General features: G+C 49.8%; 1 protein-coding gene and 1 long non-coding RNA gene across 2 annotated transcripts; both read right to left on the bottom strand.

The window, feature by feature from the left end:
- Positions 1-5015: 5015 nt before the first annotated feature.
- On the bottom strand, positions 5016-9680 carry SOX4 (SRY-box transcription factor 4). Its single transcript, XM_083826106.1, has one exon. The coding sequence runs from the start codon at positions 8838-8840 to the stop codon at positions 7497-7499; it is 1344 nt and encodes a 447-aa protein (XP_083682232.1). The 5' UTR covers positions 8841-9680; the 3' UTR covers positions 5016-7496.
- Positions 9681-10811: 1131 nt separating this feature from the next.
- On the bottom strand, positions 10812-14839 carry LOC310895184. Its single transcript, XR_014580510.1, has 3 exons — positions 11371-14839; positions 11200-11247; positions 10812-10832 (listed from the first exon to the last, which is right to left on the bottom strand). It is a non-coding gene; the product is annotated as an uncharacterized lncRNA (long non-coding RNA).
- Between the last annotated feature and the right edge of the window lie 303 nt (positions 14840-15142).

The following is a 15142-nucleotide window of genomic DNA, read 5'->3' as shown; positions in this document are numbered from 1 at the left end:
ATTTCTTTTCATTCCACTGCCACACATTAGGCAACGTGCCTTTCACAAGGGAACAAGTTGAATGCTGAAGCAGAAGAAAAAGGGGGTCTGTGAAGCAGGAAAGACATAATGTTCTGGGCCCAATGAATGGAAATTTACATCTCTAACCTAACAGTAGCAAAACTCCTCTTGAAGGAGGTTAGGAAGACATCCAGGAAGAAGCCAGGTCAGAGAAAGTAATGTAAAGTGAAGACAGGAAGGAGAGGGCGAGGGCGAGGGCGAGGGCGAGGGCAGGAAAGGAAAGGAAAGGAAAGGAAAGGAAAGGAAAGGAAAGGAAAGGAAAGGAAAGGAAAGGAAAGGAAAGGAAAGGAAAGGAAAGGAAAGGAAAGGAAAGGAAAGGAAAGGAAAGGAAAGGAAAGGAAAGGAAAGGAAAGGAAAGGAAAGGAAAGGAAAGGAAAGGAAAGGAAAGGAAAGGAAAGGAAAGGAAAGGAAAGGAAAGGAAAGGAAAGGAAAGGAAAGGAAAGGAAAGGAAAGGAAAGGAAAGGAAAGGAAAGGAAAGGAAAGGAAAGGAAAGGAAAGGAAAGGAAAGGAAAGGAAAGGAAAGGAAAGGAAAGGAAAGGAAAGGAAAGGAAAGGAAAGGAAAGGAAAGGAAAGGAAAGGAAAGGAAAGGAAAGGAAAAACCCCAGGAAGAAACCTAGCGAATCACTGAGAGAGAAAAATAGGAAAGGTATGAAAGACCAATATTTTCCTTTTTCTTCCAGGTCTACATTAGAAGCACACTGTCAGTACAACAAAGCACAGTTTTGCCAATGTAACATCAATTTTATCTAGTAATTTTCTGACACAATGGTGCCAAACAGGATTCAAAGCCTATGGCTCCTCTAGCTGATGCCAGGTCTGAGTTTCTACTCCCATCTAATTCCCACCATTTTGAAATACCCATATGTGCCCCTTGCAATAAACCTGCCCTACCAGTCTCTCCTATTTCTACAAGCCCTTTTCCTCCTTCTGTTCAAGAAAGCTAATGCTATGTACAATAAGGATTGGACATACAGGCATGCACTAAGAGATTCATCAGCACTTTCTATCTGTCAAATGGCATCAAGCTGAGTTATGGAAAACTAACCTCCTCTGCCACAAGCCAAGGAACTTCAACCCACCAGTAGCCTCAGGTATATTGTCCTTCTCTTCAAAATCAACTCACTTAAAAGGGAAGATTTAACAGGAGCCATTGGAGTTTGGGGATACTTTTCTGCCTTGTGGGAGGAGAATTAAGCTTTATTTGCAAAAAAGTTGGAGGGGTCAGCTAAGAGGGAAAAAAGATACTAGGAATAACCATATTGCTATGGTGAAAACACATCAGAAGCAACTCAGAATAGCATAACCTAGCCACAGATGTATTAGGAAATGTTGCTTAGGTGTGCTCATGAATTATGCCTAAATCATATTCCAGGTGATTTAACTCTGTTAGCTACTATATGTTCAATAAATCATAGAATCATTTAGGTTGGAAGAGACCTTTAAGATCATCAGTTCCAACCATCACCTAACAGTACAAGTCCACTGCTAAACCATGTCCCCGAGGTTCCCATGCACTTGTCTCTTAAACACCTCCAGGGACAGCGATTCCACCACCTCCCACGGCAGCCTGTTCTAAGGCCTAACCATCTTTTCTGTGAAGAAATTATTCCTAATATCCACTCTACACCTCCCCTGTGCAACTCGAGACTGTTGCCTCACGTTCTATCAGTTACCACCTTAGAAAAGAGACCGACACCCTCCTCACTGCAACCTCCTTTCAGGTATTTGTAGCAAGCAATGAGGTCTCCCCTGAGCCTCCTCTCCTCCAGACTGAACAGCCCCAGTTCCGTCAGCCGCTCCTCACAGGGCTTCTGTTCCAGGCCCTTCACCAGCTTCACACGATCCCCACATCAGTATCACTGATAAAGATATTAAACAAAACTGGCCCCATTACTGAACCCTGGAGGACACCACTTGTGACTGGCGGCCAACTTGATCTACCTCCATTCACAATGCCCCCATTGGGCTGTTGCTCTTACCGGCATTGAGATGTGTTTGTAAAAGGCACAAACCAGAACAGTTACTGACCAGGCAATTACATCCAGGACTGAGTCCTGAATTAATCACTTGACTTTTGTCCCACAATATTCTCATCTTGGAAACAGTCACACTTATTTTCCCCATGTTTGTGACAGAAGTCATAGCTCACATTAGAGCTCACGTGAGGACCCTGACAGGAGAGTTAAAAATGGCAGGCAGTAGATAATAATTTTTGAACTCTGGGATATCAAGACGATCACAACACGTGTAGACCCAGGAAGTCACACTGTAATACCTCGTTAATGTCTCCCAAGCTTTTCAGAAACCTTTATGGAGTTATTCTACGTGAAAAATTAATCCTAATACACACATTCAAAAACTAGACCCAGCACAGAACAAAGAGCCTTTCAGAGGTGAGTTAAGCTCCGGCCTGCCACTTTTTCTACTTCCATGTGGAAGCAGAAGCATGCAGCAGAGGGTGAGGGAGCAGGCTGGCCAGTACGAAGGCTCTGCACTCCCATGGCTGATAACGCATCCCGTATCATACATATGTATGTCACAGCAGCTAGTGGGGAGGCTGGGAGGCCTTCAGTCCAGTACTTTTCCTTCTGCCCATTCAGGCCATATCTGCTGGATGTGTAGTGTGGGAGTACAAAGCTTGCAATGTGTTCAGCACGATCGACTCCCAGGGAATGCTACTTTGGTTTGGAAAAGAAAGAAAAAGCAATACGGTCGATGCGTGTAGTCACATCACAAGCTGCTTCATGAGGAAGGTAATGAAATGACGCACAGGAGAGGTGGGCCTGATTTCAGAAAATAATATATGCACACTTGAGGTGAACAGCCTTCATATAATTTGTAGGTAAGTCAGTGATTTGTAAACAGGTACGGTCTGTAAAAGATAAAATTTAGACAGGCATATACAGCCTATTATGGTGATTTTTCATTAAAATCTGGTTCCTTTATTTTCTGTATCTCTGTTCACTATGAGAAGAACTGATGGAGAAACGGAAAAGAGTTAGTAAAGTGAATGGCTTAGCAAAGGATAAAGAGGGAACAAAATTGTCACAATATAAGAAAGAACAAAATTATCTAAGTCAAAATTCTAAAAGAAAATAGAAACTTCTGTTTTTTTCACAGGGCACGCATACGAATTCACTCAGCATTGCCACAAGATGTGGAGGCCACAAGCAGGAAGGGGATCTTGTGGAGGATAGAATAAATCAGCTGAGCGAGATTCAGTGGTGACAATGACCGTCCATGGCTGTAAAATGCTGGTTGCCAGAACCCAGGTGACGGCTCACCAAAGACAGAGCAGTTTTGCTCTGTCTTGATTCCTCGAGTATGATTGCAGTTTCCCAGAGCTGGGCTGGGGCCACCCATACCAGATGGGGCAGAGGCAGCATCAGCAGAACAGTGTGAGGAAATGACAGCTGCAGCGATCTCGAGTCGGTGATATGACGATGCTGAGCCAGTGCACGTTTTCAGAGGCACCCGCCACCCTGGCCCATGTCAAATACACGGTCCGGTGTCAGGCAAACCTATGGTCAGACTCCAGTTGCGATTCCTAACATCTAGTTTTCTTTTACATCGACCTTCATTGAAAAGCCCTCCCATAAATTTGCTAGATTTCACGTTCACTCGTGGACTACTACTTTTCCTTCCAAAACAACCATGGGCCTCATTAAGTAGAAATATGGTCCATACAAAAGAGGTATTTTTTTTTATGTGTTCATGTGTGATTTGGTCTGGTGTACTTCCTCTAGTCAGACACTTGCCTAGCTCCATGTTTCAGGCAGCAAGGAACACATGAAGATTTCCAGCGTGCATCCATATGGATGTTCGTACATTGCGGTGTGGGACTGTGTGTGTTTTAGCCTGACTTCCCCCCCAGCTATCTGGAGGCAACAACTTGTGCCACCAAAGAGTCCCCAGAGAAACAATACGTTTGGCAATACTGGACTTTATTATAATTGAGAACGAAAACAACGCATGCAGGAAACCATAAAACCCCTCAAGTTAACTGTAGCCAACTGTAGCAGTCCTGGAGCAGCGGAAGGGCTGTGCTCCAAGCCCGTCGCCTGCAAGTGGCTGTGGTTTGATAACATCACCTGTCCTTGTGCCACTCCCGGCATTTTTTTTTCTTTTTTTCCCTCTTCTCCTTCTGATTTTGATCTCAGTCCCAGGAGCAACTACATCGGTGATGACACGAGTTGGGCACAACAGCGTGCACAGCCCCAGGCAGGGCTGGGCGCACGCCTGCAGCTCCCAAATTGTCGCCCCCTCCCCCGGGCAGGGATGTCGCCCCTGCATGACACCCAGCTGCCCCATGTCGCCCCTGCCTGACACCCGTAGGCTCCGGAGCCACCGGCATACATTTGGTTTGCAAATGGCCTTGGGAAGGCAAGGAGCTGCACGCAAAGTGGCGAGCCAGGAAGCCTTCCAGGCCCTGCAGCGTGTGGGTCTGCAGCTGCGAGGTTTTGCATCGCAAATACAACGCAGGAATTCACCGGGATAACTAACACGGGGCAAACATTAACTTCTTACGCCAGTGGCTTTGCGAAACAGCCGGAACAACTTCCCTCGGCGTTTGCTGCTCTTTTTTCATGGAAAAGAGAGTTTGTGGCTCAAAGCCAGCCGTAAATTAACAGCCAGGCGAGGCCATTATGTCAGTGGGATGCTTTAATCGGTTTACAAACCAGCGCTCAAGGTGCGATGGCTGTTCGCAGGGGAAGGGCTGACAGAGGCCCCCTGCTCCCTGCTCCCCCCACCCCGGGGAATGCACAGCGCTCGGGGCGCTGCTGGCCACGCGTTTGCAAGCGCTTTGCATGGGAAAAACCTCATTAAAGGTGCTCCCCTAGGGTGTCCCCCCCGGGTCCCTCCCCCGACCCCTGGGCGCTGCCTTCGGGCCCCGGGCACGGCTCCCGCCAGCAGCCTGGGAGCGATGCAATGATGACAAGCGCAGGCCGGTGTTAGGGTTCAGTTCCAGCTGATTTTATTTCCTTCCCGACGAAAAAAAAAAAAAAAGTTATTTACAGAAGGTATATCAACAATCTGACAGGCAGTGAACTTGACATGGTTAGCTGGCATGATTCTTTTTTTCTCTTCTTTCCCAACGTTGCGTTGTGGGTGATCGTTAGACAAAAAAAAATAAAAATAATAATAATAATCTACACAGCATATTGCACAGGATGGATGACCAAAAAAAAAAAAAAAGTTAAACCCTTAACGGAACCACCTCATTAGGCAGACGTCCTAGTGCCTGTCATGTTATATTAACATACATAAACACACAATCTTCTTTTTTGCTTATTATAATACAGACTTAAATGTACAAAGATGTTTTCACTTTCTTCATCTTAAACACAACAGCTATAAACCTGAATACATATGCTATCATCATGCCATAAGAGACTAAAACAATTATATTTAGCGACAAGTAGAAAAGGATTAAATAGTCAAATACAAGAATGAAAAACGCAGTACATAGTGTCGCGAACTCAAACCGGCATTTAGATAGATCCAGTGGTTTAAACGGCACGTTTTTGCTTCGAAAAAAAGTGCAAAAGATGTGGTTTACAAGTTAAAGGTACAGGATCCCTTCTACGTAAATGCACCAGTTGCTTTACTTCATTTCGGGATGCGAAGCTCCTTTCTCCCCCCCAGAAGGGTAGCGTACAGCGTACACGGCTCGGGCTGTGCGAACCCCCCGCGCCCCCCTCCCCAGAAATGAACAGGACTGCACCGCGGGCACTGGCGGCGAGGGATGCTGTCACTTTAAGATGCCTGCAGATTGGAGTGTAAACATGGACAAAATAGGGGCTGATTTGTGTGTGTGAGTGAGTGAGCAAGTGTGTGTGTGCCTGTGTGAGAGTGTGTGTGCGCGCACACGTGTGTGAGATACTAACCAGCGGCCCTGTTGTTAAAATCAGGAAATCCAAACAGCGATTTACACCGATTTACACCCCCTTTATATATTTTTTACAAAAATACACTGAGAAAATAATCAAACGTTTTCATCTCTCTTCTCTTTTTGTTTTTTAAAAGTGTCAAAAGTCTACATTTAAATATAAAAAATTAAAAGTTAAAACTCTAGCCCTTCAGTGAAGGAGACATAAAAATGGTGCGGGTAATAACGAGAACTACCAAAAAAGGACAAAGAAATACAAGTCAAAAATGTTTGGCCAGTATAAATACGTCCACTTATAAAATGGCATCCGATTACATTTACAAGGAAAAAAACCAACGATACAAGGATGGAGCATCGGTGAGAAAAAACAGTCTTTTCATTTACAGCTCTAAGGAACAAACACATACATACTCTGAGAAAAAAATTTGGTCCTGAATTTCTTTTTTTTAAAAGTCCAGCACAGATTTGAGTTGCGTTTGAATCCTTTAAAGAGTTAAGAATGAAAAAAAGCTGGTGATATTTTTGTAGGAATCAAACATAGCGCCATCTATCTGCTTTTATATTATCCTAACACTATTTGTTTCAAACTGTTCAACAGTCTTACGGAAATCTTAAAAAGATAGACAGGATAACATGCTATATTAAACCCCACCAGTGAAATAATCCAACACCATCACGATTCTGAGTAAGAAGAAAAAACTACTTTTTTTTTTCCTTTTTTTTTTTTGTATTTTCGCTTTTTTTTTTTTTTGCAAAAAGCAATCGCCCTCAACGTCCCCGGTACCACAACGTTACAGAAACTGTTCCGACTCGGTCTCTGTTTCAGAAGAAGTTTTCAGTGTTCTTGAAGTTTTCGGCCTTTTTTCTTTTTTTTTTCCTCTCTTCACATATAGCATAAGGTGACTGAGAAAAACGCTGCCGTCACCTCATCGCGTACGTGCAAATCCGTTTCAGTTTATTATTATCTTCCCAAGCCGGCTCCCACGTTTAAGTCTGGCTCTTCTCCTCCTCCTTAGCCAGGCTCTCAGTCCAGCTCCGTCCCCCTCTCCTCCTCCCATCATCGGCGCCTCCTCTCGCCGCCGAAGAAAGCGGGACGGGTTTTCTCACCCCCAAAACGTGAACCTTGCAAGGGCTCGGGTGGAGTTTTGTGTGTGTTTTTTCTTTTTTCAAGCAGTTCCTCTCGCTCCTTTGCAGGAAAGGGCGAAATACTCGAGACATCCAGCACAAGGCATCGCTCCCCTCCTCTTTTGCACCAAGCGGGCGATAACAAAGGCCCCAGAGGTGTCTGCAGTCCCCCCTCTGTCCCCCCCTCTCGTCTCTCTTTTCGGGACAAAACATAAGAAAGGAAAAAGGTAGCTTTTCGCCGCCGCCAGTCTCTGGAGAAGCAGGGCCGGGCTCGTCCCTCGCAGGGGGTGGGCGCCCAGCAGCAGCAGCAGTGTCCCCGGCCCCTGCCCAGCCAAAAAAGCCCCCCGAGAGCCCCGACGGGAAGGGCAAGTCCTCCCGGCACCGCGTCTGCGCCTCCTCCAGCTCGGGCCGGCCGCGGAGCTCAGTAGGTGAAGACCAGGTTGGAGATGCTGGACTCCAGCCAGTCCCCCGAGATCATCTCACTTACCTCCGGCGTGCAGTAGTCCGGGAACTCGAAGTGCGAGCCCGAGCCGGGCTCGAAGTTAAAATCCAGGTCCCGGTCGAGCACGGAGGAGCCGAAGCTGCCCAGGGACATGCTCTCGAAGCCGGGGCTCGGGTTGAGGTCCAAGAGGTCGTCCTCGAACTCGTCGTCCGACGAAGAGGAGCCGGAGGAGGAGGATGACGAGGACGAGGAGGAGGACGAGTGGGAGGACGCGGAGGAGGACCGCGCCGTCGAGGGGGCCGGCGACGAGGCCCGCAGGCTGGTGTAGCTGCGGTGGTCGGCGGGCGAGCCCGACCCCGACCCCGACCCCGGAGGCGAGGGGCAGGGGGCGCCGCAGTCGCCGTCGGGCCGGCCCGCCCCGCCGCCCCCCTCCTCGTAGAGGCTCAGCGGGTCGCCGGGCTCCGCCGAGCCGCCCAGCGTGGGGCTGCCGGGCACGGCGCCGCCGGAGGAGCCCGAGGAGGAGGAGGAGGAGGCGGCGGCGGCGTTGGCCGCCTGCCCCCCGCCGAAGATGTAGACCCGCTTCAGCTTCTTGTCGGCCGCCGCCGCCCTGCCGGGGCCCGACGGCGGCGCGCCCGCCGCCCCGCGGGGGGGCCGGCACAGCGCCTGGTGCTCGGGCGGCAGCAGCGCGGCCGGCGGCTCCCCGGGGAACGGGGCGGCCTTGGAGGCTCCCGCCGCCGCCTTGCCGTGGGGCCGGCCGCCCGACGGGGGGGGCTTGGGGCCGCCGCCGCCCTTCTTCGGGGCGGGCTTGGCCGCGGCCGCCGGCCCGACGGGGCCCCCGCCGCCGGTGCCGCCGCCCGTCCCGCCGCCCCCCCCGGCCTTGTCCGCCTTGTCGCCGGGCTTGGCCGCGCTGTTGCCCGACTTCACCTTCTTCCTGGGCCGGTACTTGTAGTCGGGGTAGTCCGCCATGTGCTTGAGGCGCAGCCGCTCCGCCTCCCGGATGAAGGGGATCTTGTCGCTGTCCTTGAGCAGCTTCCAGCGCTTGCCCAGGCGCTTGGAGATCTCGGCGTTGTGCATGTCGGGCGACTGCTCCATGATCTTCCGCCGCTCGATCTGCGACCACACCATGAAGGCGTTCATCGGCCGCTTGATGTGCCCGCTGGGCGTCTTGCACCAGCTCGGGTCGTCCGCCTTGCCGCCCGTCGAGGCGGTGGAGCCCGGCGTCGGCGACGAGGCGATGCCCAGCTCCAGACCGGCCCCGGACTCGGACGTCTCGGCGGCCAGCAGCGCCTCCGTGTTCTCCGCCGTGCCGCTCTGCTGCACCATGGCGGCGCCGGGGGGCCGACCGGGGCTGGGCGCCGCCGCGGCGCGGGGCAGGGCGCGCAGCTTCTCACGGCGGCCCCGGCCCGGAGCAGCCCCCCGCGGCCGCGGCCCCGCTGCCGGCAGCGCTCGCACGTCCACACCGGCTCTCCCCCTCCGGGCGGCGACGGCAGCCCCTCGGGGAGGCTCTTTATTTCTCTTGGAGTGTTTTTAGTTTTTTTTTTGGCTTTTGGTCTGTTTTTGGCTTTTTTTTTTTTTTTGGAGGGGGCGTGGGGGTGTCGGTCTGATTTTTTTTTTCTTTTTTCCTCACCACCTCGAAGCTCGCCCCCCCCCCCCTCTGCCCGCGGCGGCTGCTCCGGTGGCCGGGTGCCGTCCGCCTGCCCCCGGCCGCTTCAGGGGGGAGGCGGCGAGCCCCCGAGAGCGCCGGCTGCGGCACCCGTGGCGGCGGCGGGCGGCTCGTGCAGGCAGAACGTGGCCGTGGCGAGGGAAAAGAAAACCTCAGAAAAAAAATTAAAAAAAAAAGAAAAAATCAAAAAGAAAAATTAACAATAATTTAAAAAAAAGGCACGGAAAAAAAAAAAAAAGCACGAAGGTGTACGTCCCGGCAGGAAGAGCGGCCAGCCGGGCGCCGAGCCCCGTCCTCCGCTGCTGCTTGCTGCTGCTTTGCTCCGCTTTGCTTTTTGCTCCGCTTTGCTTCGCTTTTCTTTTTGCTCCGCTCCGCTTTGCTCCGCTCCCGTCCGCGCGCGCGGAGCCCCGCGGAGCCGCCCCCCGCACTCGCTCGCTCGCGCCCCTCCCGCCCCGCGCGCGCTGCTCCGGCTGCAGCTGAGAGCGGCGCCCGCGCCCGCCCCGCGCCGCTTTATCCTTTCGCGGCCCGCGCCGCGGCCAATGGCGCGCTGTATCCAACGCGTCCGCGTGCCAAGCGCCGCCCGCCGGCCGCCCATTGGCCGCCGGCGCGGCGCAGCAGGGAGGGCGGCGTGCAATGGGAAGCGGTGGCGCTGACCTCATCGCGGCGGGGCGGTGCCGCGCGCCCCGCCCCGCCCCGCCCTGCCTGCACGTGCCCGCCCCGCGCCCCGCGACCGCCGCTGCCCGCAGCAGCAGCAGCAGCACCGCGCGGCCTTGCACCAGCCCTGCGGGGGCGTGCACCCTGCACCCGCACCCCATGCATGGCAACGGGGGGGGCGAGGCCGCCTTGCTCCCCACGGGCTGCACGCGCCGCTCGCCGGGACAGCGGCCCCGGCACGGCAATCCCGGCGGTTTGTTTGTTGGTGGTGTTTGCTGCACGCAGCACCGGTTTTTGAACCAAAGGGAAAGCACGCTCCGGGAGGGCTGAAAGTTTTAGGTGCTATGTGTATTGCATGTCACACATCTGTTCACATATTGCATGCATATCACACATATGTTGCATACATACCACATAACATACCACATATATACCACATATATACCGCATACATATTACCTATATATTAAGCGTTTCTGCAACAAAGTGTACGATAGCACCCCTGAGCAGCATTTCCAGCTGGTTTGAGAGCAAGCCTTGAATATTAAGGTGCCACATCGGACTTACACCATTGCATTGCCAAGGGCCAAGGGAAGCCGTGAGTGCCTGACACGCCACCCAGGAGGTCACCTGTGTTACTGGGAGTGCTTCCTGAGGTACCTCCAAATTAGTGCTTTGCTTGCAAAATCGATACCTAGCACTTCCTGGTAAGCACTGGGTGAAATGTTGCCTTCTGGCTTCCCTGAGGACACCCGGTGACACTGGTGAGTTTCTCACCTTTGGGCTTTGTGAGAGGCAAATTGTTCGATGCTCTTCCCCTCAGCCCCAGAGCTGACACGCAAACTGTTGCATCGCAGCCCAGCAGCTTCTATGGACAGCAGGGCTCAGGGTGTCAGGAGGCACTGCTGGGGCTATTTACACTCGTGTGTATTTACACTCACGTGCAGCAGCCTGACAAACTGGGCTTGGAAGAAGTCCTCAGCTTCTGGCAGCTCCACCTGTCAGCAAGGGCATCGAAAGGGAGGGATTTCAGTCCTCATTTGGCGTAGAAAGGTGAATTTGTTTAAACCACACAGCATGTAAGATATTCTTCCAGACAGATTAAAGCAGAACTAAGAACCAATGGGCAGAGATGTGGAAACAAAGAACTGCAGATAACATTTCCGTTAGATGTGTTATGGTGTGCAAGGTCTCGATGCCCCCAGTAAGATGACCCCCAGGTAAATTAAGTGCGTCTTCAAATTAAGCGTGGCTTTGGTGGAAGCAGCCACCGTGGTGTCAGCGTGGTTCAAGCACTGTGTGTGTGCGGGATGGACAGAGGTGTATTGGTTCCCAAATGAAAGCTTCCCACATTAGCAAACTCACCCTTTAGAACTCCTTGATGAAGGAATGGCAAGGATACGGCGTGAAACTCTGTTAAAGCACTTTGTTATGATTTCTTGGCCGTCTCCTTTTAGCTAATTGCTTCCACCCCTAATCCTCTGACTGAACCGAAAAGCGCCTGCAAGCTCCCTAGGTTTAAGCGTGGGGACACACCGTGAGCGTCCAGCTCCCATCTGAAACGCGCTTTTAGGATCACGGGCCAAATTCCGCCGCTTTTTAACAACTTGAAAGGAGGAGAAACGTCCCTCCATTTCCTGAGGGCTTCCCCGGCCCGGGGCGCGGCGGGGACGCGAGGTGGCAGCGCTGAGCCTCGCCGGGCCGGGGACCGCCGGGACACGGCCGGGGCAGGGCCGGGACATGGCAGGGACGTGGCCGGGACACGGCTGGGACATTGTTGGGGGACGGCTGGGGTTTGGTGACAGGACCCAGCCGCACCGAAGAGCCCCGGGGGCCGTCCCGCAGCCCGGCCCTGCCGCCTGCCTCCATCCAGCCCCTCAGGGCGTGGAGCGGGGCGGAGGGTCCTGGGGAGGAGGAGGAGGAGGAGGAGGGGGACACGGCCCCCTCCCCCCCCCCCCCCCCCCGGCTCTCATTAGCCGCTTAATTAAACCAAGAGGAGGGCGGAAAGGGCGCGGAGGTGCCCGTGGGGTGCGAGCCCGCGTGGGGCCGCTCGGCGACCCGGGAGGAAACATCCTGGCTCATTACAGCGATTCCCGGGACATCTTGCTTCCTGACAGCCCCTGACAGCCGTCAGCACGGGGAAGAAAGACAGCGTCTTATATCCCTTTAAAAAAAAAAAAAACAAAACACCCGAGAGTATTTCTGTCTGCTGCTGAAATCCGTCTCCGTAACATATATTTTGCCTTGCCATTCTACGCTGCATTTTAAGGAGGTGCGCGGCAGTGAATTTGGCCTGCTTGAATTGCAAATGACAAGGCCAAACCAAAGGGACACTGTTAAAAACACCTTTCCCACCATCATTCTGTTGCCTCGTTTGATATAGGGGTAACAAAGTTGATGAGATACTAGCAATAAAGAGGAAAAAATAAATAAAACAAAACAAAAAAAATGGCTTTTAATATAACATGGTGATAGCCTATATTCATGATCAAAGGAGAGTGTGCCCAAGGATCACACATACACTGAGACATTAGCTGGGCCCTCCTACTTCATCCTGTTTGCGAGAAGCAAACCCCATTGTACAGTTGCATCACCCCAGCTCATGGGGTGCCTTTGCTCAAAGTGGTTCATAAACACTTTGAACTCTCTGATTTCTTTGTTAAGAAGAATTTTATTGCTTGGAAGCGTTGTACAGGTGATATTATTTACTCAGGAGTGAAAATCTGTTGCCTAAAAATGTACGGTACCATTTCCTTCAAAAACATCCATTCCCTTACATTGTACTTGAACACGCATAGATGTGCAGTGCTCCTGTTATGAGAACGCTGAGATGTTCCTAGCTCATTTAATACAATAAGTAGGTAAGGAGCCATTTGCTTATACATATTTATATTAATTCAGATATTAATCACTTATATGGAAATGTTTGGTTTGGGAAGGTAGAAACACCTCTCCAGAGATTTTTAATAAGAAAATATGATAATACCTTTTATCCTTTATCCACTTTGGTGACTTTTTAAGTCTAAACTTGTTCTCTGTGAACAACACATTCAAAAGCCTTGTTAAAAAAAAAAAAAAAAAAAGCTAAGAAAACACACTGTCTGCATTTATTTAGGGGAGGACTGAAACCCCTATCCAACCATATAAGATTTAGGAAATGTATTTTCTTTTTAATTTTCATATGAGAAAAGCTTTTAACTTTATTTTTAAAGCTGTTTTGGCAAGCTTTTTCTGCAAAGGTTGAAGAGGAATTACCAGTCTGCTGCATATGTATCAGCAGATTGCATATGCATGAGCCCAAGCTGCAGCGGAGGCTGCCCCACGAAGGGAGCAGCGGCTGGTGCGTGGGTGCAGGGCTGTCCCCCTCCAGAAGGTTCACGGGGGGATCACCCCACTCCTTTGGACCACTGTGCTTTCTGAACACACCTTTCTGCACTGCCCTTCTTGCTCCCTCCCAGCCATCTGCACTCTTCCTTCCTGCATGCTCTCGCCTTCCCATGCCTGCTCCTACACACTCATCGCTATCGCTCTTGTAACATTTAGCTCATCTTTTCCTGTCATCTCTACGAGCAAGCAAACAGCTGCAAGAAGGCAGCTCAGAAGAAGCCCACATAAGTATCAAGAATGAAGTAGTAGTTCTGCCGACTTCCACAACTTCATGACGTCACCCAGGCTTGAGCATCGTTGATAAGACAGAGCTACAAAACCACCATGTGCTGAATTAAAGTCTAGCTTTCTAAAATCATTTAGAGGGATTTTGCATGGTATTTAATTCAGTGTATGGACAACTTATGTGAAAGAAAACATTGCTTATACTTAGCATTCCTGAAGAAGAGGCATTAGGTAGTCTCTGGGCACATAGGAAAAAAGTTTTTTGTTGTTGTTGTTTTGCTTTGTTTTATTTTTAAATTAAAGTCTTAGCTTTGTTAACTTATTTCTTGAAAGACCATTTATTGAACAATATACTCAAGGTAACTAAACTGAAAAAAAAAAAAACCTTGCATAGGATTTAGTTGAGATCATTGTCTTTTTTTGTAAATTCTTTGGCTTATTCATGGACAACTATCCACAGGATCCAACTCTGTGTCAAGAAAATTCCTTTACCAAGCTGCAGCTGGTTTGGGTTAACCTTGCAGTCTAAGACTGCTAAGGACCAGCAGTACACAAATTTCTGGAGGATCCACCTGGCTTCAGACTGACCAGAAAACTGTCACCGAGCCAGCTTCAGGGTTAGCATGGAGGCTTTCTGCAGAGCCTCCAGCAGAGACTGTCTCCAAAGTAACGCTGTTTACAGCTCAGGACAGAACGGTGGAGGTAATAACTGTGATTATTTCAAATGTCTTTAATTTTAGGATCTCCTAAGGCACGGAAATAACTAAAAATAGCACTGTCCTGCGATTAAGACTGGTCTTAGAAGTGGCCCATCATTTTCTGACATTTCAAGTTTAGACAATGTTTAGCAGTTTTTATCATAAAATTACTTTTGTACTAAGAAATTCATCCTTCTCCTCCCCTCCTTCAGCCCTGCGTCCTTCAGAAGTAACAGGTTAATTTCTGTCAGACAAATTTTACTTGTCTTAGTTTTTTGTTTGTTTGTTTGTTTGTTTTCAATTTGATGTTTCTGATGCACAGTTCAATGGAGCAACAGCAGATTCTGGAGGGAAAAGGCAAAATACATTTTAATCTAAAGTGAACGAGAGAAAAAAGTAATCTTCTTACCATCTTTTTATTTCCTTTTGTGCTCAGGACAAATACAAGTCTGGCTTTCTTCCTGGTTTCCTTCCATATAACATATAATTGTTATTCATGATGGTAGTGGTGTGACAATTACTATTTTTTTTTTGAATATTTTGTTCAAATGACACCATTCTGCACTTTCCAGGGTCTACTCTATAACTTCTGTCACCTACCTCGCTTGTGCCACTTGTACAAAACAAGGTTACCGATTTAATATCAAATGTGAATGTTTATTTTAAAAATAAAAGGTATCTTCAAAAGCTTTTTTTTTTTTTCCCCTCTCTAATAACTGTATCTTTTTGAAAGGAGTGTCCGCTGGTAGGGTTCTACACGACTCTTTCAATATAGCACTAATCTAGCTGTCACACTCCAGAAGCGTATACATGAGTAATTTTAATGTGCAGGTTTGCAGGTGAGACAGGATGTCTGAATTTACATTGCTTTATGAAACCTGTATGTAAGTTTGATTAATCGCTATCAGAAATAACAAACTGTCTGTGTGGAGCCTCAGGAAACCAGAATAGTATACTTTGGTTTTTATTATGAGAATCAGACATTTTGCATATATTAT

This window comes from Anser anser, assembly GCF_964211835.1.
Source record: "Anser anser genome assembly, chromosome: 2".
NCBI lineage: Eukaryota > Metazoa > Chordata > Aves > Anseriformes > Anatidae > Anser > Anser anser.
Note: the sequence above shows the minus strand (reverse complement) of the source record. Positions and strands in the feature narration are given on the sequence as shown.